Genomic DNA, 21,157 nt, shown 5'->3' with positions numbered 1-21,157 from the left:
GCGGGGGCGGGTCGGGGCCAGCCGGCCAGGCCGCGCCGCCCGCCCCCGCCCCGCCGCGCCCGGGCTCCTGCGCCCGCGGAGCTGAGACTGAGCGCGCCAGCGCTCCCGGGCCGAGGCTGTGGGACAGAGACCGCGAGGGAGGCGGCCGGCGCGGGCTCTCACCGCAGGCGCAGCGCCCATTCCCTTCGGTGAGTGGCGGGCAGGGGGCGCCAACTTCGCCGCCAACTTGGGGCTGGGTTCCCGCGGCGCGCGAGCAAGAACGGTGGAGACAGAGGCGGGACACCCGCGGGGAGTCGGGCCTGCGCAGGACTCTCGGGGCGCAAGGAGGGGGCGGCTGGAGGACCCGGACCCTCAAGAACCTGGCCCCTTGGGTTTGGACCCGGGCGGCCGGAGAGAAGGCGAAGAAGAGGCCGAGCAGACAGGCGCGCGGCGGACGCGAGAGAAGGACGCGGGCGAAGCGTCCAAGACGTTCGTCCCCGGGGCCGCCGAGCCCTCCTCCTCCTTCGCTTGGCGCGGCAGCACCGCGGGACCAGGGGAGTCTGGGCTGCCGCGGACCCCAACTGTTGCTGCTGGAATCCGCCGGGGCGGAGAGCGGGGAACAGGGCCGGGAGCGGGGGCCGGGGCTGGGATCGACCAGAACGAGGAGTTGGAAAGGAGTCGAGAAGGCGAAAGGGGGCTGTGCGGCTCCCCAGCCCGGTGCCCCGGTTTCCCCAGGTCTGCTGGGCACCTGCTGCGCACTTGCCTCGGCGCCCAGACCCCTTTCCCCGCCGCGAGTCCCGGTTCTTCCCCTCTAGCTCTGCCCCAGCCTAGCTCTCTCCCTCCTGCGACCTGGGAGAATCGGAGTGGGCTTCCAGAGTAGTGGCATCTTGCAGATGCTGGCCCGTGCCCGGCTCCCGGGCTTCCAGAACGCAAAGGGAAGGGTAGGCAGAGAGGGCACCGGGCGAGCGTGACCTGGCGCTGGGCCCTGGCTGCGCACCAGCAGCCTGCGCTGGTCTCTCGGGGCTTCGCCCAGGATCCCCCGACGGCGGGAAGGGGAAGCTCCGAGCCTCCTGTTTCCTGCCTAGGCGGGCAGGGCGGGGACACGCGGAGCAAAGGCACCCGGCAACCTGAACCCCCAGGTTCGTCCCGCGACCCTGCAAGGAGCTGCTGGGTGAGCAAGACGGGAATTCCCGCCAGGCCCTGATGCCCACTCCATTCGTCCACTCGGTTTCCCGCCCAAGGGGACTTCTGGCTCGGTCCCCCAGCCCTTGGATGGTGGCGTCATCTTAGTTCAGTCCCTGACCCCGGGCCACAGGAAAATCGAGGAAAGAAACTTATTTGGGGAGGGTACCATTCCGCGGGCTGTATTTCGGAGCCCGTCCAGGTCTTGGCGGTGCTAGTGACTTTGAGCCTGTTTCTAAACTCCCGAAAAATAAGAGCGTGCCAGGGGCAGGTAGGCAGGTCCGGGACACCTGGATTCGCCCAGGGCCCCGGGGCGGGCCTGGGCTGGTACTGGGCCCGCCTGCCAGGCTGGCTCAGTCCCCCCACTGCAGGACTCAGGGGAGTGGGGGTGGCGGCCCTGGAGCCACGGACGCCGGCGGGGGACAGCGCGGAGCGCGGGGCACCGGGTGCGTGGTGCCCAGCTCGGCCGCCAGGAGGCGTGGCGCGGGTGCCCGCCCGGAGCCGCCGCCGCCGCCGCATCGCAAGTGTCCTTGAGCCGCGGGTGACGGTGGCTCTCGCTGCTCGCGCCCCCTCCTCCCGCGGGGGGAGCCTGGTGCCACGTTCCCTGTGAATTATTTATCGCCGGCCTAAAAATACCCCGAACTTCACAGCCCGAGTGTAAGAGATTCCTGCGGAGGGGAGGCGGCGGGGCATCCCGGTGGCGGCGGGGGTGGAGTCCGGGCGGGGTCCGCGGAGACAGGGGCCGTAGCCTTGGAGGAGCGAGAACTCCGTGCCCCCAGTAGTGGAGCAAGCTAGAACGGCGGTCCTCTCCCCTGGCGCCTGGGTTCGGGTTTTGGCTGGGCAAAAGGGAGGGAGGGAAACCCGACGGCAAAGGAGGGGCGGCTCCCCGGAAGGGCAGGGGGTGGGGGGCTCTGCTGGTGGGTGGGGAGGACTCCTGCGACCGAGTTTCCTAGCCTGGGAGAGGGAGAGCCATCGGTGTCTCGGATGTGAGCGGGTGTGAGTGCGGGAGTGTGCATGTGTGTGCAGGTCCGTGTCAGGGGGTCTGGCTGAGCTGTGAGGACCCGGGAAGGAGAAGGCCTCCAGCCTGGGAAGGTGCTCAGACCCTTCCAGATGCTGCTGTGTCCTGCAGGACTGACCACTGCCATCCTCTCCGGGGCTCTTTGGGGATCTCTGTGTTTGTCAAACATTAGTTTAAGAGCTGTTTGTGGAAGGGGTGAGACCCTGAGTGGGTGGGTGGGCAGAGGTCTCTGAGCTCGCCAATGTGTCTGCCCTCAAGGAGCCCGAAGTCCAGTGTGGGGCAGGGTGTTCATGAGTGCACACACACCTGCCGCAGGGCAGAATGGAGGGGTGGAGGGGACCACTGCACAGAGCTCCCCACCCAGGAGGGGAAGCCAGGGCAGGGGGAAGAAGGGCAGGTGCCCCCAGCCTGGCCGCAGACCCTGCTCCTGGAGCCTGAGGCATCCAGGCAGGTGCCTGTGGGAGAGGGATTTCAGCTGGGCCCTGAAGGAGAGTAGACTTCTGTTGGGATGAGGACATTCCAGCCTGGGGGATGCTGGAACAAGGCCTGGAGTTGAGAGCAGAATGGGGCTGTTTGGCCAGCAGACTGGCAGAGCTGTGGGTTCCAGGGATGGGAGGACGGTTGGTTGCAGAGGGCTCTGTCTATGGGACTAAGCTGTCTGGACTTCATTTGTGGGCACCAGGGAGTAGCTGTCCTGTGTGAGGAGGGAGCAGTGGCTGGAGGAAGGCTTCAGTGGTGCAGTGGGGCTGGAGCGGGTGGGTAGATGGGAGGTGGGGAGGGGGAGGCAAGGGAGGAGATTGTGGCGGGGTAAAGTGGAGTTTGTCCGTCCTACCGCTGTAGGGCGGCTGGGTTAGACGGGGTGATGAGACAGACTTCAGAAGCTCCTTGAGTCTGCCCCTTGCTATTTGGAGCCCAGGGACTTACCCAGTTTTGGCCCCTCCCTCTGGAGGTATTCTGGGATCCCTCCCCCATTTTAGGCCCTTTGGTTAGAGGCACAACCTGCCTCACCTCCCCCACCCCCCGACCCCCAACACAGGAGGACACCTTCCCTTTGCAGAGAGTCTCTGGTGTCCCCAGCCCGTGAGGATGCCTTCCTGTTGGAGAGAGTGGGAATGAGAACACTTTCAGCTATTACCAGACCCTTATTCCTTCATGTGAATGAGCTCTAGGTCCTTGGCTAAGAAAAGGTCTTGACTGGGGAGGGTGGAAGCTTGAGGGGAGTAGGGAGGGCAGGCTATTGGTGGAAAGAGAAATACATTTAGAAAAAGAAGGTTGGAGATGCTAATGGCAGACTGCTTATTCTGCCCCTTTACAGTTGAGGGAGAGCCTGGGCCCTTCATCCAGGGTCACACTGTCCAAAGAAATAAAATGGGAGCCACAAGTGCAATTTAAAATTTTCTAGTAACCACATTAAAACAAATAGAAACAGGTGACATTAATTTTAATAGTATATTTTCTTTGACTAAACATACCCCAAATGTTATTATTTCAACATGTAATCAAGATACAAATGTTTATGGGATTTTTACATTCTTTTTCCCTATTGTCTTCAATGTGCGGTGTGGGATGAAATCTTACACTGATAGCAAACTCCATTTGGGTGAGAGATGTTTCTGGTACCCAATAGTCGTGTATGACTGGCGGCTCCTATACTGGGCAGCACAGATCTAGAGCTCATTACCGGGAGGCAGGGGTGGTAGGAGGTTTGGGGCTCCCCAGAGGGCAAGGAACCTCTAGGACCTGGAGGTGTGGGCAGAGGTGAGCAGACGGAGGCTGCGCAAGGGGAGCGACATGCATGTCAGTTTCCTTTGTGGTCGAGATCTGACATCCCCGATTGGTGGTGGTAGCTGAGGCATGGCAAGGCATGGCTAGGATCGATCCCTTGCCAGACTCAAACATGTCTCTGGGCTGTCAGTTCTGTCACTTCTGTGTCACTGTACTAGGAAACCATATACATGGGAAGATTTCAAGGGCGCCACCATAAGAACAATATTCCCTTCCTTGCCAAAACTCTTGTCTTCTTGGCCTGAAATTCTACCACCTGGTACGTTAGCTTAAGGCTCTGACTGTGGTTAAACTACATCTCTCTTGGGAATGAGAACCCTTTCAGCTATTATCAGTCCCTTATACCTTCCTGTGAATGAGCTCTAGACCCTCAGCTAAGAGAAGGTCTTGAGGGGGAGTCTGGGGAGTTTGAGGGAAGTAGGGAGAGAAGGAAGTAGGAAGTAGAGAGAGGGAAGTAGGAAAGAGAAATATATTTAGAAAAAAGGAGGTTGGAGGTGCTAACAGCAGCATGCTCATTCTGCAGATTTGACTCTAAGTTCCTGGAGGGCAGGGACCATGTCTCACCCATAGGGAAATTCCATCATCCAGTGCCTACTGCAGGGAAGGGGCTCAGCACACACGGGCCAATTTATGTTTCTACATTAAAGTCGGTCTAGTGGGTTCCCCTAGAAGGATCCTTTCAGTGCCACCCTGGGGAGAAGAGGAACTTTCCTGAATGTTCTTGGTAGCCTCTTGCACTTCCCCACTCTCTGGATTCCTTAGAGAGAACTAGAGATCCAAGAAGGCCCATATGTCTGTAAGACATTCGGCTTTGGACAAAAAAAAAGAGAAAGATGGCTGGGCGCAGTGGCTCACGCCTGTAATCCCAGCACTTTGGGAGGCCGAGGTGGGCAGATCACAAGGTCAGGAGTTCGAGACCATCCTGGCTAACACGGTGAAACCCCATCTCTACTAAAAAATACAAAAAATTAGCCGGGCGTGGTGGCGGGCACCTGTAGTCCCAGCTACTTGGGAGGCTGAGGCAGGAGGATGGTGTGAACCTGGGAGGTGGAGCTTGCAGTGAGCCGAGATTGCACCACTGCACTCCAGCCTGGGCAACAGAGCAAGACTCTGTCTCAAAAAAAAAAAAAAAAGAGAGAGAGAAATTTGGTGGCAGGCAAAAGGAAGGCCCTGTGAGAAAGCTGGAGCTTGTCCAGCCATTGTCTCAGGCCCCAGTCCTGAAGGGCCTCTGCCTTTCGGAGGCGTGGTTTCTGGCAACTGCTTGATTTTCGTGAGCATTTCTGTAGCAGAGATGTGCAGATCCTGGGGGAGGTGGGAGGGCTGCAGTGGCAGGCTCACCCTGTCCGCCCTTTAGCTCTCCCCTGCTCCGAAGTTTTGTTGGGGATGTGATGAAGATGGAAGAGATGGCAATGCTGTGGCCGATGACCAGCTGGGAGGGAAAGTGACATCCGTGGGCACCACTCCACTCAGGCTTTGCGTTACCCTCACTGCTGTGGCTCTTGGTCCCAATCCAAAATAATGCCATTTAGCAAGCATACATGTCAGGCCCCTGGGTTGGGTTCAAAAGATCCTGCACGCCAGTGATGGCCCGAGAGGCCAGCTCACCAGCTCATGTCTAACGAGACCAAACCCCAGATTACCAGCTTGGGTTTTCGGGTACCCCTGAGCTCTGAACAAGGCACCGCTGTTGTACCCTGCTGCAGAAGAGCTGCTACTAGCTGAGGCCACAGAAGGAAGGGCTGTAGTGATGTCCAGTGCCCAGGAGGAGGGGGCTCTGTGCCAGGCAGAGCCATGCAGAGGAGGGCCCTCGGGGCTGGCCCCATGGCCAGCAGGGCACGCTGACCAGTAGCACAGGCCCTGGTGAGAGACAGATGGAAGATCCAGTTTAGGCTGCAGAGAGGACTGGCGGGTGGTGGCGGGGGTTGGGGGTGATGCAAGAGCTGTCTTCCTTCACCTGGCTGGGGGCCTGTCACCTGTGGGATAAGGTCACTAATCCCAGAAAATAGCCTGTTAGCTCATCTAAGTCCTCGCACTGCTGTGATTATTTCAGGCAAGAAAACATGGCTCAGAGAGGCTAAGCGACTTCCCTAAGATCACACAGCGAGTTAGTGGCAGAACTGGGACATGAACTCAGATCTGTCTGACTCAAATCCATGCACTTGAACCCCAGACTAGCATTTTCATTATGACTTTCTAGCGCAGAACCCGCTGGCTGAGTTTTGGAAGGCATCAGTAGACTGGAGGGCTGGGTGCCGCTCATGGCTCCTGTTCTTCCCCAGCCCTTGCTCTTCTGGGATGCTCCCGGGATGCTCAACTAACCTCTGTCTCTTTCTCTTTGTCTGTGTCTGTCTGTCTCCCTCTCTCTCCACCTCTCTTCGGGGAGGGAGGTTTTCCCCTCTTCTCTTTCATCTTCTGTATGTGTGTCCCTCTGTCCCTCCTGTCTGTCCATCTGCCTCTCTGTCTCCCTCCCTGTGCTTGTCCTGGTCTCTCCACAGGACCCTCCGGTGGACATGGGTGGGGCCCTGGGGCCGGCCCTGTTGCTCACCTCGCTCTTCGGTGCCTGGGTGGGGCCAGGTCGGGGGCAGGGCGAGCAGGGAATGACGGTGGCCGTGGTGTTTGGCAGCTCGGGGCTGCCCCAGGCCCAGGTCCGTGCCCGCCTCACCCCCCAGAGCTTCCTGGACCTGCCCCTGGAGATCCAGCCGCTCACAGTGGGGGTCAACACCACCAACCCCAGCAGCCTTCTCACCCACATCTGCGGCCTCCTGGGTGCTGCCCGCGTCCACGGTATTGTCTTTGAGGACAACGTGGGCACCGAGGCGGTGGCCCAGATCCTTGACTTCATCTCCTCCCAGACCCATGTGCCCATCCTCAGCATCAGCGGAGGTTCTGCTGTGGTCCTCACCCCCAAGGTGCATGTCCAAACTCATGTCCCCTCGTGCCTCAGGCCTGGAGCCAGGCTGGGGTGGGGGGGGGGTGCTTCGGTTCTGGGAAGCTGGGATTAGACGGGATGGGCAGGGAGGTGGGGGCTAAGGGCGTGATGTGGGTGATGGGGAGATGGCAATGGGAATGACATTCCATGTTCTAGAGGAGAGATATTCTGGGCTGCCCTCACATTGTGTCTGGATGAGGGGTGGGCAGGGTGCAGGCCCCAGCCCTCCTCCTCTCTGCTTCCCATAGCTTCCTAGGTCAGGGTGAAGACCCAGAGGGCCAGCCGGGCATGGAGGTGGTGCCATGCCCTCTGGGCACTGGTAGTTGACCTGTAGGGTGAGCACTCCAGGGAACCCTGGGAGCCCTGGGGGAGGCAGGCCCTGCCCTTGGGGGAGAACGTTCCAAACACACATTCTTCAGCAGTTACAACTGGGACAAGCGTTCTGAAGGAAAGACACAGGATACTGTAAGGGAGCTCACGCATGGCTCATGCATAGCGTGTTGGCCAGGGAAGGTCTCTGGAGAAATGACGTCTAGGCTGAGGGCTTAAGGGCGAGCTGGTGGGGAGGGGGAGAGGCCCAGGCAGAGGAGTAGGTGGGATGAAGGTCCCAAGGCGGGAAGGACCTCAGAGCTTTGGAGGAATAGAGGGAAAAGCCTGGAGAAGGAGGCAGGGACCTGGCCACCTGGGAAGACATTTGGGCTTTTCCTTAAGCAAGTGGGCAGCCAGAGCAGCGCAAGCCGTCTGTGACAGTGGCCGTGGTCTGTGCCTGCCTTAGCCCTGTGAGCTTCCTGGACCTGCCCCTGGTGATCTAGCCACTCAGGGAAGAGCGGAAGAGAGTCGAGGGAAGAAACTGATCTGATTTGCCTTTGTTTCATTAATTTTCATATGAAGAATTTTGAGTATACATTAAAAAGTATAAGGAAGGCTCATATATCCCCCATTCACCCTGGCCATCCACCCCAGCCTCACCAGGACTCCCTTCTCCTCCTTCTGTGTTAATTTGAAGCAAAGCCCAGGCATCCTCTTATTCCATCCATAAATATTTCAGTATGTATCCCTGGCAGATAAGGGCTTAAGAAAGTAAAACCAGCATACATTATCACGTCTAAAAAATAATAAAAATTCCTTCAAATATCCAGGCAGTGTTCACATTTCCCCATTGTCTCATAACTGTCATAAATGTTTATTCTGCAGCCTGTTTGCTCGAATCAAGAGCCAAATCAGGTCCACACGTGCCGGTTGGTTGGTGTGGCTTCTAAGTTTCAACCTCTGGGCCCCTCCTCTCTCTCTCCCTCTTTTTTCCTTGCAATTTGTTGCTGAAGAAACTGCGTTGCTTGGCCTCTGAATTTTCCCTTATTTGCTTTTTTAAAAGCCTGGGACAGTGACAGCAGTGAGACCAGTTAGGAGGGGACTGCGCTGGCCCCGGTGCCAGCCGGCAGTGCCTTGGGCTTTTGTGGTGGGAGAGGGGTGGAGAGGAGGAACTTTCCCACCCTCAGGGCTCCAACCAGGATGGTGTTTCCCCATCCTCTTGGGGCCCAGGCATAAGATCTCAGGACATTGGCTCTCAACCCTCATCGTGCTCTTAGGAAATACAGACGCCTGGCTTTGCAACTCTGGAATTCAGATTCAGTTGGTCTGGGGCAGCGCTTCCCAGTCTAGCGGGCTCAAGGATTGGCTGAAGAACTTGTTAGAATACAGATGCCAGGCGCCTTACCCAGCGACTCCGATCGAGTCGGTGTGGGGTGCGGCCTGAGAATCTGCATTTCTGACAAACTCCCCAGTGGTGCTGATGCTGCGGGTCCGCAGGCCAGCGTGGTGGGCCGGGGGCCGGCCATGACCATGCTAATAGGCAGCGGGGAACCACGCTGGGGCGGGAGGGAGGCGCAGGCCAGAGGGCTCCCGGGACGCGGAGCATCCACCGGCGCAAGGGCGCCTGGGAGCTGACGGAGGGGCCGAGGTCGGGGAAGGGGCGCGAGGAGGGGCTCGGCCCGCCCCGCCCCGGCTCAGGCCCCGCCCCCCCGCCCCGCCCCCAGGAGCCGGGCTCCGCCTTCCTGCAGCTGGGCGTGTCCCTGGAGCAGCAGCTGCAGGTGCTGTTTAAAGTGCTGGAGGAGTACGACTGGAGCGCCTTCGCCGTCATCACCAGCCTGCACCCGGGCCACGCGCTCTTCCTGGAGGGCGTGCGCGCCGTCGCCGACGCCAGCCACGTGAGCTGGCGGCTGCTGGACGCGGTCACGCTGGAGCTGGGCCCGGGAGGGCCGCGCGCGCGCACCCAGCGCCTGCTGCGCCAGCTCGACGCGCCCGTGTTCGTGGCCTACTGCTCGCGCGAGGAGGCCGAGGTGCTCTTCGCCGAGGCGGCGCAGGCCGGCCTGGTGGGGCCCGGCCACGTGTGGCTGGTGCCCAACCTGGCGCTGGGCAGCACCGATGCGCCCCCCGCCACCTTCCCCGTGGGCCTCATCAGCGTCGTCACCGAGAGCTGGCGCCTCAGCCTGCGCCAGAAGGTCCGCGACGGGGTGGCCATTCTGGCCCTGGGCGCCCACAGCTACTGGCGCCAGCACGGAACCCTGCCAGCCCCGGCGGGGGACTGCCGTGCTCACCCTGGGCCCGTCAGCCCTGCCCGGGAGGCCTTCTACAGGTGGGCACCTGCCTGGGGCATAGGGGTGGGGAGGTGGGGAGCGCTTCGGGGGACCTGGGTGGCAGTGAACTTGGGCTGGCCAGCCACACCTCCCACTAGCTGCGTGCCTGGGGCCACATTACCCCACCTGTCTGGGCCTTAGCGTCCTCATCTAACAAACAGCAGGTGTCAGGGTGTGGCAAGGATTGTGGGGCCAATATAGGGAAGCACTTTGAACAATAAACGCAATCAATGCCACCTGCTGTTGGTGGCGGCGGTGAAGCAGAGGCAGGGGGTGCCTGGTCTTTGGCAGGACTGCAGGCATCTCTCCCCTCTGGCAGAAACCTACTGAATGTCACCTGGGAGGGCCGAGACTTCTCCTTCAGTCCTGGTGGCTACCTGGTCCAGCCCACCATGGTGGTGATCGCCCTCAACCGGCACCGCCTCTGGGAGATGGTGAGAAGGGGGTGAGCCCAGGGGCCCTCAGTGTCCTCTCATTTAGTCCCTGCCTCCTCTTGTGCCCACAGCTGAGCAGAGAGTCCCTCTGTCCCTTATCCAACCCCTCATCTTCCAGGTCTCAGCTGAAACAAACATCTCCTCCATTGGGAAGCCTCCAGGTGCCCCAGGGTGGGTGAGGTGCCCTGCTCTGGGCTCCCATAACACCCCGGCTTCCCTCCACCATAGAACTTTTCAAGCGCTCCTATCTCCTGGTCCTGCCCCTGCAGGAGTAACCCATGACCATGCTGGCCAGACAGGCTTGTAAACAATATGGAGAGACCAGTGCTTGAGTAGACATGTGCGAAAGATTGTGGGATTGGAGATAAGGAACAGAAATTAGTTCTGCCTCCAAAGGAAGAAACTGGGGAAGAGGTCACAGAAGATGGGATATTTGAGCTGGGCTGTGGAGGTTTGAGTAGGAGCCCACCAGGAAGAGGTGCTAGCCGACCAGGAAGAGGTGCTAGCCGACCAGGAAGAGGTGCTAGCCCACCAGGAAGAGGTGCTAGCCTGGAAGAGACAGAGGGACAGAAGGGTTTGGAGCATGAAGGGCCTTGAGTGCTCAGCTAAGGACTTTCTGTCAAAGTCAGGGGGGGACCAGTACAGTGAGTGAGACAGGGTCAGGTCTGGGCTTTAGGAAGATGCTGTGGGTCAGCGTGGGTCAGTGTGGAGCTGTATGGAGAACACAAGGACCCAAGGCTGGGGGAGGCTGCCGGGAGCAGCACTACTCTGACCTGCCCCAGAGTCCCTAGGTGAGAGAGGGGGATTCTTGGCCCTGGCAGGCTCCACCTAGAGGGTGGGGGCTGTAGCGCTGAAGGCCCCAGGCTGAGGCTGTCACCCTCTACAGGTGGGGCGCTGGGAGCATGGCGTCCTATACATGAAGTACCCCGTGTGGCCTCGCTACAGTGCCTCTCTGCAGCCTGTGGTGGACAGTCGGCACCTGACGGTGGCCACGCTGGAAGAGCGGCCCTTTGTCATCGTGGAGAGCCCTGACCCTGGCACAGGAGGCTGTGTCCCCAACACCGTGCCCTGCCGCAGGCACAGCAACCACACCTTCAGGTCTGCGGAGTGCCCTGGGAGGCTAGTGAGAGCTGGGTGCTGCCGTGTGATGGGCAGGTGTCGTGTATGTCTCATGCTTGGGTGTGGGGCAGGGGTCCACGTGCCAGGCTGGGAGGAGTGGCTGGGGCGGGGCTGGGCCACGACGTGCTCTGACTCCTGGTGGTCTCATGACGGCATGGCTGCAGCAGTGGGGACATGGCCCCCTACACCAAGCTCTGCTGTAAGGGATTCTGCATCGACATCCTCAAGAAGCTGGCCAGGGTGGTCAAATTCTCCTACGACCTGTACCTGGTGACCAACGGCAAGCATGGCAAGCGGGTGCGCGGCGTATGGAACGGCATGATTGGGGAGGTAGGCCCCACCCCACTCCTGCCTGCCTGCCTGCTGCCCAGGCCCCATGTGGCTCTCAGGTGCCCTCTAGAGGGGGGCATGGGCTGTCACCAATGATGACTCCTGGGGTGGTCAATACTGAAAGCTGAGCTCTGAGGGCCCCAGAGGGAACGATTGACTCAGCCCGTGGGTGCTAGAAGGGGTGCCCGGAGGTGCTTGTGCAGAGTGTCCACCCCTCAGGAATCCCTTTTTCAAACCTCCATGGCGTCCGGCCACCAGGTGTACTACAAGCGGGCAGACATGGCCATCGGCTCCCTCACCATCAATGAGGAGCGCTCCGAGATCGTAGACTTCTCTGTGCCCTTCGTGGAGACGGGCATCAGTGTGATGGTGGCTCGCAGCAATGGCACTGTCTCCCCCTCGGCCTTCTTGGGTGAGGCCCAGGGTGGGCAGAGACGGCTCCGGGGGCAGAGGGGCCCACAAGGAGGGTGTGTACAGCTTGGGTGGAGATGGGGAGTTGGGTGGGCTCTCAGAGGCCAAGCACAGCAGCCTTGGGTCTCGGAGGTTGGCTGGAGATGAGTGGAAAGGAGACAGGAGAAGTGAAGTCAGTGTTCGGTTCTAGGTATGGCTGCCAGGTGAGGGTGGGGTTGGGGGTGTGGGATGGGTCGTGGTGCCACTGTGAGTGGCAGGAAAACCCGGCAGGCAGGCTCGCCTCAGGATGGGCCATTGCCCAGGACGGTGGAACAAGTGGGGGAGGCCCGTGGGGAGTTGAGGAGCGAGCGTAGTGTGGGAAGAGGTGTGTTGCTTCCTGGGTGAGGAGTCTGGCATTGGTTGGGCAGCCAGGTCCCGTGCTGGGGCTACAGCCGTAGTCTTTGCCTTCCCAAAGTGCCCAGTCAGAGGCCACGTGGGACATGAAGTGTGAGGTGGCAGAGAGCTGTGAGGACAGGCGAGCAGCAGGGGAAGAGCTGAGGCTGGCCAGACAGGAGTGGAAACCCCGGCTCTGCCCTGTCCTGCTGTGTGGCCTTGGGCAAGTCACAGAACCTCTCTGAGCAGGCTCCTCAGCCACAGAAGAGAGAAAAAAAAACCCACTTCATAGCATAGCAAGTGCTCATGATGGCAGGAGTGATTTCCCTCCTTCCCTCCCCCCATTCCCACTCTTCCTTTCCTCTTTCCTTCCTTTTTTTTTTTTTTTTTTTTTTTTTTTGAGACGGCGTCTTCCTCTGTCACACAGGCTGGAGTGCAGTGGTGCCATCTTGGCTCACTACAGCCTGGAACTCCTGGGCTCAAGTGATCCTCCCACCTCAGCCTCCTGAGCAGCTGGGACCACAGGTGCATGCCACCACACCTGGCTAATTTTTGTATTTTGTGTAGAGACGGTTTTCACTATGTTGCCCAGGCTGGTCTCCGAACTCCTGGACTCAAGCAGTCCGCCTGCCTCAGCCCCCCAAAATGCTGGGATTACAGGTGTGAGCTACTGTACCTGGCCAGTAGTAGTGATTTCTTTTCTTTCCTTTTTTTTGAGACTGAGTCTCGCTCTGTCGCCCAGGCTGGAGTGCAGTGGTGCACTCTCATCTCACTGCAACTGCCGCCTCCTGGGTTCAAGCGATTCTCCTGCCTCAGCCTCCTGAGTAGCTGGGACTATAGGCATGTGTCACCACGCCTGGCTAATTTTTGTATTTTTAGTAGAGACAGGGGTTTCGCCACAATGGCCAGGCTGGTCTCGAACTCCTGATCTCAGGTGATCCACCCGCCTCGTCCTCCCAAAGTGCTTGGCGAGAGCCACCAAGCGCGGCCAGCAGTAGTGATTTCTTACTCTAGGAGATAGAAACAGTCTTGTCCGAGGCCTGGGGTGGGTCTCTCCAGTTCCCTAGGCGTGGGTTTCCATGTTGGTAGGATGAGGAATAAGACTTGGCCTCAGGGGCTCTGATTCTAGGCGGAACCACCAGATCATCCACGTGGGGCCAGGCAGGGGTTGTGAAGTCAAAGGAATGTTTCTTGGGGTGGGTGACTTGTACCTGTCCCAGGGAAGTGGGGGGCGGGGGGAGACCAAGGATGCTGGAGAGCCTGACCTCTTTTGGGGGCCTCCCCTGGGGCTCTGCTGCTCTGAGTCAGGGGCCCGCTTGGCTGGGTCCGCAGAGCTGGTGGGCCCCTGCTTTGATCACATGGACCTACCTGTCTCCACCCAGTGCTTCTGGGTTGGGGGCAGGGAACATGCTGAGGCCTCTGAGCTGCCTCCCTCTGTCCCCAGAGCCATATAGCCCTGCGGTGTGGGTGATGATGTTTGTCATGTGCCTCACTGTGGTGGCCATCACCGTCTTCATGTTCGAGTACTTCAGCCCCGTCAGCTACAACCAGAACCTCACCAGAGGCAAGAGTAAGCCTTGCCTGGGCCTGGCAGGAGGGGTGGGCCTGGGCACCCTGAGGGCTGGGTTCGGGGCAACGGGTCCTCCAGAGAATACCTTTGGGAGATCCCTTGCCTTTGGATGGCACATGCTGGGGGCCAGTCAGATCACACACACACACACACACACACACACACACACACACACACACACGTGAGCTCACTTGACCTGGTGAGGAAATGGCCAGGACGGGTCCCCCGTGAAGGCCAGGCTGAGACCGGAGCTGTGCAGTCGGGTGGGCTGAGCCCTGAGCCCTTTCCTGGTGGGCAGGAGGAGCTGCAGCATCCCCTCTTGCCCCCAGAGTCCGGGGGCCCATCTTTCACTATCGGCAAGTCCGTGTGGCTACTGTGGGCGCTGGTCTTCAACAACTCAGTGCCCATCGAGAACCCCCGGGGCACCACCAGCAAGATCATGGTTCTGGTCTGGGCCTTCTTTGCTGTCATCTTCCTCGCCAGCTACACGGCCAACCTGGCCGCCTTCATGATCCAAGAGCAATACATCGACACTGTGTCGGGCCTCAGTGACAAGAAGGTTGTGGGGCCATGGCTGGTGGTGGGGGGGGGACACTGAGGGTGGGGACAGGCTGTGAGCGGGCAGACCCAGGACAGTCAGAGTCTGGGCAATTTGACCTGGAGGCTGGGGCAGGAAGAAGCTTCAGGGCCTGCTGAGGAGGGGCTGGGGGCTGGGGCAAGAGATGGCTCAGGGCCACCGACTGAGAGGCCTTGGGTAAGTCTCTCCCTGTCTCGGGCCTCAGAGTCTCCATTTGGAAAACACAGGAGTGGCCTGGACAGCCTTTAAGACCTTCTGCTCTGACTCTGCAAGTCCACACTGGGGCTGGGCTCTGGGGTGAGTTTGGGGCTTTGGTGCCTGGAAGGCTGGAGGAAGGGTTGTGACTGGCTGCCGCCCTCCGCCTGCAGTTTCAGCGGCCTCAAGATCAGTACCCACCTTTCCGCTTCGGCACGGTGCCCAACGGCAGCACAGAGCGCAACATCCGCAGTAACTACCGTGACATGCACACCCACATGGTCAAGTTCAACCAGCGCTCGGTGGAGGACGCGCTCACCAGCCTCAAGATGGGGTGGGTCCCCAGCCCTGCACCTGCTGTCTCCATCCATGTGTCTCCCCAGTGACCAGCCTTAGCTCTCAATGTAGGGACAGTGGGACTGGGCTGTCCTGCGACTCCTGGGGGGTGGAAGGAGGAGGTCTTGGAGCAGAGTGGAACTTGAGGCAAAAATGGAAGGCCACCATGTGTCTCAGAACACAGCTGTGGTGCTGATCAAAGTTTAGCCTCAGCCTGAGGTGGTGGTTGGGACATTCTCTGAGTCTTAGGAGCACGGAGAGGGTGGGCAGAAAGGGTGGTGTGTCTTCTGGGAACAGACAGTCCCCTGGCCACTCTGCAGAGGAGGGTGGGAGGGGTCCTCACTCCATCCAGGACCCAAGAGAACCAGACACGGCTCTGCCCATTGGTCCGTCCCGGGGGTGCCCAGCAGGCTCATGTGGTTTAGACCCCTGCCACGCCCCAGTTTCGGTGTCCCCTCCCCTCCCATATGGTCCCTAGCTCTGAGGCTCAGCCTGTCCCCAGGAAGCTGGATGCCTTCATCTATGATGCTGCTGTCCTCAACTACATGGCAGGCAAGGATGAGGGCTGCAAGCTGGTCACCATTGGGTCTGGCAAGGTCTTTGCCACCACTGGCTACGGCATCGCCATGCAGAAGGACTCCCACTGGAAGCGGGCCATAGACCTGGCGCTCTTGCAGTTCCTGGGGGATGGTGGGTACTGCCCCTGCTGGGATGCCCAGGGTGGGCTGTGGAGCCCAAGGCTGTCAGCATTTCCACCACCACTCAAGTTCCCAAGGCCTGTGGGCAGGGAGAGGTCTCTGGGGGGTGAGATGTTGGGGCAGTTGAGGTGGGCAGGTACTAGGAGCAACTGGAGAGAGACTTGAGGAAGGGATAGGTGTGCAGGGAGGGAGCAAGAACTGGGCTAGAGAGTCCCTTAAGGACAGGAAGACAGGAAGGGGCTCAGGCCTCGTGGTAGAGGTGGGGATGGGTGGAGTGGCTGAACTCCTTTCTTCTTCCCTAAGACCCCTCCCATGATCTCTCCCAGATGAGCACCTCCTTCGCTCAGTATAGTATCTCCATGGCCATCTTGAGATTATGGATCTGCCCAGTCCCACATGTGTGAGTGGTCCAGCCCAGCCTGCCCCCAAACCCAGAGAGAGCTTTGTGTTGAGAGGAGTTCCATTCTTGTTAGATAAGACATGGTCTAGACTGGGTGTGGTAGCTCATGGCTATAACCCCAGCACTTTGGGAGGCTGAGGTGGGAGGATCACTTGAAGTCAAGAGTTTGAGACCAGCCTGGGCAACACAGCAAGATCCTGTCTCTATAAATACAATTTTTAAAAAATTAGCCAGGCATGGTGGCACACACCTATAATCCCAGCTACTTGGGAGGCTGAGGCAGGAGGATCCCTTGAGTCCAGGAGTTTGAGGCTGCAGTGAGCCATGATTGTGCCACCGCACTCCAGCCTGGGCAACAGAGTGAGGCCCTGTCTCAAAAAAAAAAAATCAGATTTCTCAAACCATATAATAATGAGAGCGGCCAGGTGAGGTGGCTCGTACCTGTAATCCCAGCACTTTGGGAGGCCAAGGTGTGAGGATTGCTTAAGTCTAGGAGATTGGGATTAGCTTGGACAACATGGGGATACCCTATCTCTACAAAAGATACAAAAATTAGCCAGGTGTGGTGGTGTGCCTGTAGTCCCAGCTACTCAGGGGGCTGAGGTGGAAGGATCGCTTGAACCTAGGAGATCCAGGCTGCAGTGAGTCATGGTCACACCACTGCACTCCAGCCTGGGGGACAGAGCACGACTGTCTCCACATAACAATAATAATAATAAGAGCGATCACAATGTGTGTCTCTTAGGAGCCTAGGCCTTTTGTCTCTGTGTGCCCAGCTCCATGAGTGGCATGTAGATGGTTAATAAGTATATGAAGAGGAGTGAATCAATGAATGCTAACATTTACCCAATCAACAAGCCTTTACTGGGGGTACACAGGGGGAGGACCCAAATGCCAGCATTGCCCACCCCAGCCTCCACCCTGCTTTCCTATTTCCTTGCTCACTGACCCTCCACTCCCCGCCCCACCATCCTGCTCCAGCCAGGCTGGGTCCCCATGTGGTCGGCTTGAGGAAGAAGTGGTTGGCGCCCTGGCCCCAGATTCCTTCTTACTCCAGGCTTGTGGTGAGCTTTGTGAGGGGGGGTTGCTTATAGGGGGGTTTCCTGAGCCAGATGTGTACACCCCCCAACTCCAGGAGAGACACAGAAACTAGAGACAGTGTGGCTCTCGGGGATCTGCCAGAATGAGAAGAATGAGGTGATGAGCAGCAAGCTGGACATCGACAACATGGCAGGCGTCTTCTACATGCTGCTGGTGGCCATGGGGCTGGCCCTGCTGGTCTTCGCCTGGGAGCACCTGGTCTACTGGAAGCTGCGCCACTCGATGCCCAACACATCCCAGCTGGACTTCCTGCTGGCTTTCAGCAGGGTGGGTGCCCACCCCTCCCCACGCAGGCCAAAGTTTTAAGGGCACCTACCCAGATAAGTCCGGGCTGCCCATGGCCCATTTCCAGAGGTAAAACAAAGGTTCTGGCCTGGCTCATGGCTCACGCCTGTAATCTCAACACTTTGAGAGGCTTAGGTCAGTGGATCCCTTGAGTCCAGAAATTCGAGACCAGCCTGGGCAACATGGCGAAACCCCATCTCTACAGAAAATAAAAGAATTAGCTGGGTGTGGTGGTGTGCACCTGCAGTCCCAGCTACTCAGGAGGGTTAGTTGGGAGGATCACTTGAGCCAAGAAGGCAGAAGTTGCAGTGAGCCGAGATGGCACCACTGCACTCCAGCCTGGGTGGCAGAGTGAGATCCTGTTTCTAAAAAAAAAAAAAAAAAAGACAAAGTCCTGAGAGGTGGCATGGCTCACCAAGGTGGCAGGGTTGAAGAGGGTCAGAGCCCTCCCCCCACAGGTGTGCCCAGGTTGGACTCTTCATGTGCCAGGTGCTAGCTGGAGTGATTAGGAGAATGAGTCAACCACTCATTCATCTGCAAAGCACAGTGCCTGGCGCATGGGAGATGCTTCACAGCTGCTTCCTGAGACTTCAAGAAGGCTGATGATGCCTTGGGACCAGGTGGGGACAATCGTGGCGGGTCCCTGAGCGGAGGGCGCTGCTCACGGCCTGTCATCTCCCTACTGCCCAGGGCATCTACAGCTGCTTCAGCGGGGTGCAGAGCCTCGCCAGCCCACCGCGGCAGCCCAGCCCGGACCTCACGGCCAGCTCGGCCCAGGCCAGCGTGCTCAAGATGCTGCAGGCGGCCCGCGACATGGTGACCACGGCGGGCGTGAGCAGCTCCCTGGACCGCGCCACTCGCACCATCGAGAATTGGGGTGGCGGCCGCCGTGCGCCCCCACCGCCTCCCTGCCCGACCCCGCGGTCTGGCCCCAGCCCATGCCTGCCCACCCCCGGTCCGCCCCCACAGCCGAGCCCCACGGGCAGGGGACCGCCAGGCGGGGGTCGCGCGGCGCTTGTGCGCAGGGCTCAGCAGCCCCCGGGCCGCCCCCCGACGCCGGGGCCGCCCCTGTCCGACGTCTTCCGAGTGTCGCGCCGCCCAGCCTGGGAGGCGCGGTGGCCGGTGCGGGCCGGGCACTGCGGGAGGCACCTCTCGGCCTCCGAGCGGCGCGCCCTCCCAGAGCGACCCCTGTCGCCCACGCGCTGTCACTACAGCTCCTTTCCTCGAGCCGACCGATCCGGCCGCCCCTTCCTCCCGCTCTTCCCGGAGCCCCCGGAGCCGGAGGACCTGCCGCTGCTCGGGCCAGAGCAGCTGGCCCGGCGGGAGGCCCTGCTGCACGCGGCCTGGGCCCGGGGCTCGCGCCCGCGCCACGCTTCCCTGCCCAGCTGCGTGGCCGAGGCCTTCGCTCGGCCCAGCTCGCTACCCGCTGGGTGCACCGGCCCCGCCTGCGCCCGCCCCGACGGCCACTCGGCCTGCAGGCGCTTGGCGCAGGCGCAGGCGCAGTCGATGTGCCTGCCGATCTACCGGGAGGCCTGCCAGGAGGGCGAGCAGGCAGGGGCCCCCGCCTGGCAGCACAGACAGCACGTCTGTCTGCACGCCCACGCCCACCTGCCATTTTGCTGGGGGGCTGTCTGTCCTCACCTTCCACCCTGTGCCAGCCACGGCTCCTGGCTCCCTGGAGCCTGGGGGCCTCTGGGGCACAGGGGCAGGACTCTGGGGCTGGGCATAGGCTACAGAGACAGTGGGGGACTGGACGAGGTCAGCAGGGTAGCCTGTGGGACGCAAGGCTTCCCGGGACCCTGCACCTGGAGACGGATCTCCAGTCTGGAGTCAGAAGTGTGAGTTATCAGCCACTCAGCCTCCGAGCCAGCTGGATTCTCTGCCTGCCACTGTCAGGGTTAAGCGGCAGGCAGGATTGGGCTTTTCTGGCTTCTACCATGAAATCCTGGCCATGGGACCCCAATGACAGATGATGTCTTCCATGGTCATCAGTGACCTCAGTAGCCTCAAATCATGGTGAGGGCTGGGCTTTTGCTGTCCTCTTATCATGCAGAGTTCTGCCAGGAGGGTGTGCTGTGGGGGTCAGACTCCTGAGGTTCTCCCTGCCCTGGGGCTAGCCAGTTATTGGTCATGGCAGCTGTGGGCATGGAGGCTGGAACTTGTGGCTGAGGCAGGGCCATCCTGATCCTTGCTCTACCTGGCTGGAGTTTCTTCTCCTCAGAGCACTGGGACATTAAACCAACCTTTTACAACACATTGGTCCTGGCTGCTTCATTCTGCATTGTGGAAGGGGCACAGCACAGGCCGTAGACAACAGGGCATCATGGGAGTATCCCAGGTGGGATGTTTGCCTAAAGCAGGTGGCAGGTCCCTCTCGGGGAGGCGGAGCCTTGGGAGTGTGTCTGGGAGGGATGTGGGAAGGAGGTGAGGCTGAGAGGGGGCTCTAGGCAGCAGAAGCCACTTGGTATTCAGGACCAGCTCCCACCCATCCTGGCACCAGATGTAACACGTGTGCTTAGCACGGGGGCTCTGGTGGTGATGGATGGCGTTTATCCCTCAGTCTCCTTGAAAAGGGAGGCTTGTGCCAGGGGTGATGGCTGTCCTGTCCTGCCCTGCCAGGGACACCCCGGGGAGCCTGACAGTGCCATGGTGGCAGAGGCAGAGAAAGGTGTGGAGCTTGTAGGCTTGCTAAACCCTGGCTGGCCACGTTCTCTCCGTGGCTGACACGCGAGGCTCGGAACTGCCTGGGCTCTGGAATCTTGGTGCAGGTGGCTGCCAGGGTCAGGCACAGCTTGGCCTCGCTGGTGCCAGGACTCCCGTGGTGGGAGAATCTGCCTGCGGTCTCATCCTCTCCTCCCTCTGGGGCTTCTAGCCCACTTACTTTTTCTGTCACACATCTTCGCCTCTGGCCCATCTGAAAAGATGGCTTTTGCTTACCATTTTCAATGTTTTCACATCTGCAATTACACTTATTCCCCCTACAATGACTGTGGAGCAAGCAGGCATTCGTTCTTCTATCCATTCCACAAACAGCACTATTGATTCTGTCAGACCCTTTTCTAACGGCTGAGGATGTAAAGGCCAAGCCCTGGCTGTCCTGACAAGTTGGGTGGAGGCAGGCCAGAGGCTAATTCCATGTGACAGAGAGGAAGCCTCGAGGGGCGGTGCTGGCTGTCTCTGCCAGTGCCCTCCCCCATAGCTCCTTGCTGGTTCCCAGGAAGCCAGGCTGCCTCTTTAGTCCTGAAGACCCCACTGTTTGGGTTGGGTCCATGAGAACTGGACTTTTTTTTCGGTTAGTTTTAGGGGTGAAGGCAGCTGAAATGGTAGGGGGGATACGCCTCCATTCATACCCCAAGAGTGGGTGGCCCTGTCTATACAATTTCACGCTCTCTACCCTATGGGTTTTTATGGGCTGGATTCAGGTTCAGGACAGCAGGCTTCACTCTGGAAGGGAGCTTGACCTTGGTGGCAGCCACTAGTGGTGAGAGGGTTAACTGTTGGCCACCAGCCCCTGGAACTGAGCCCCTCCTCCTCCTGGAGTCAGGGTCTGCCTTTGGCCCTGGGAGGAAGGCTGTGGGAGGTGAGGCAGCCTGGAGGAGCTGTGAGGACAGGGCTGCTCTGCTCTCTGCCCAAGATCGTTAATAACCAAGAACTGGAAAGATCATTAAGAGCTGAGCCTCCAGTGTGGAGCCGAGCCTGCTGCTGGCTCTGAGGAGGGCCACTCCTGCTCCTGGGCCAGGCGCTGGCTGCCTTGTTCCTTCTCTAGGAATATATTTGGGGGGGCAGGAGGATATGAGTCCTGG

The 21,157-nt window shown here is 59.7% G+C and overlaps 1 protein-coding gene across 2 annotated transcripts; it reads left to right on the top strand.

The window, feature by feature from the left end:
* Window positions 1–40: 40 nt before the first annotated feature.
* Window positions 41–19,608, top strand: GRIN2C (glutamate ionotropic receptor NMDA type subunit 2C). 2 transcript variants are annotated; one of them, XM_055243605.2, is made up of 13 exons: window positions 41–188; window positions 6,460–6,873; window positions 8,927–9,525; window positions 9,846–9,960; window positions 10,847–11,058; window positions 11,244–11,409; window positions 11,668–11,821; window positions 13,637–13,762; window positions 14,092–14,321; window positions 14,708–14,868; window positions 15,373–15,560; window positions 17,104–17,336; window positions 18,045–19,608. In XM_055243605.2, exons 2-13 carry the CDS (start codon window positions 6,475–6,477, stop codon window positions 19,194–19,196), a joined length of 3,735 nt encoding a protein of 1,244 aa, XP_055099580.1. In that variant the 5' UTR covers window positions 41–188; window positions 6,460–6,474; the 3' UTR covers window positions 19,197–19,608. The 2 variants fall into 2 exon arrangements, with proteins under 2 accessions (XP_055099580.1, XP_055099581.1); XM_055243606.2 differs by lacking the exons at window positions 41–188; window positions 18,045–19,608 and adding an exon at window positions 951–1,150 and having other exon boundaries at window positions 17,104–17,375.
* Window positions 19,609–21,157: the final 1,549 nt, after the last annotated feature.

This window comes from Symphalangus syndactylus, chromosome 14 (genome assembly GCF_028878055.3).
Source record: "Symphalangus syndactylus isolate Jambi chromosome 14, NHGRI_mSymSyn1-v2.1_pri, whole genome shotgun sequence".
Taxonomy (NCBI): Eukaryota; Metazoa; Chordata; class Mammalia; order Primates; family Hylobatidae; genus Symphalangus; species Symphalangus syndactylus.
This window is presented reverse-complemented; position numbering and strand designations above follow the sequence as displayed.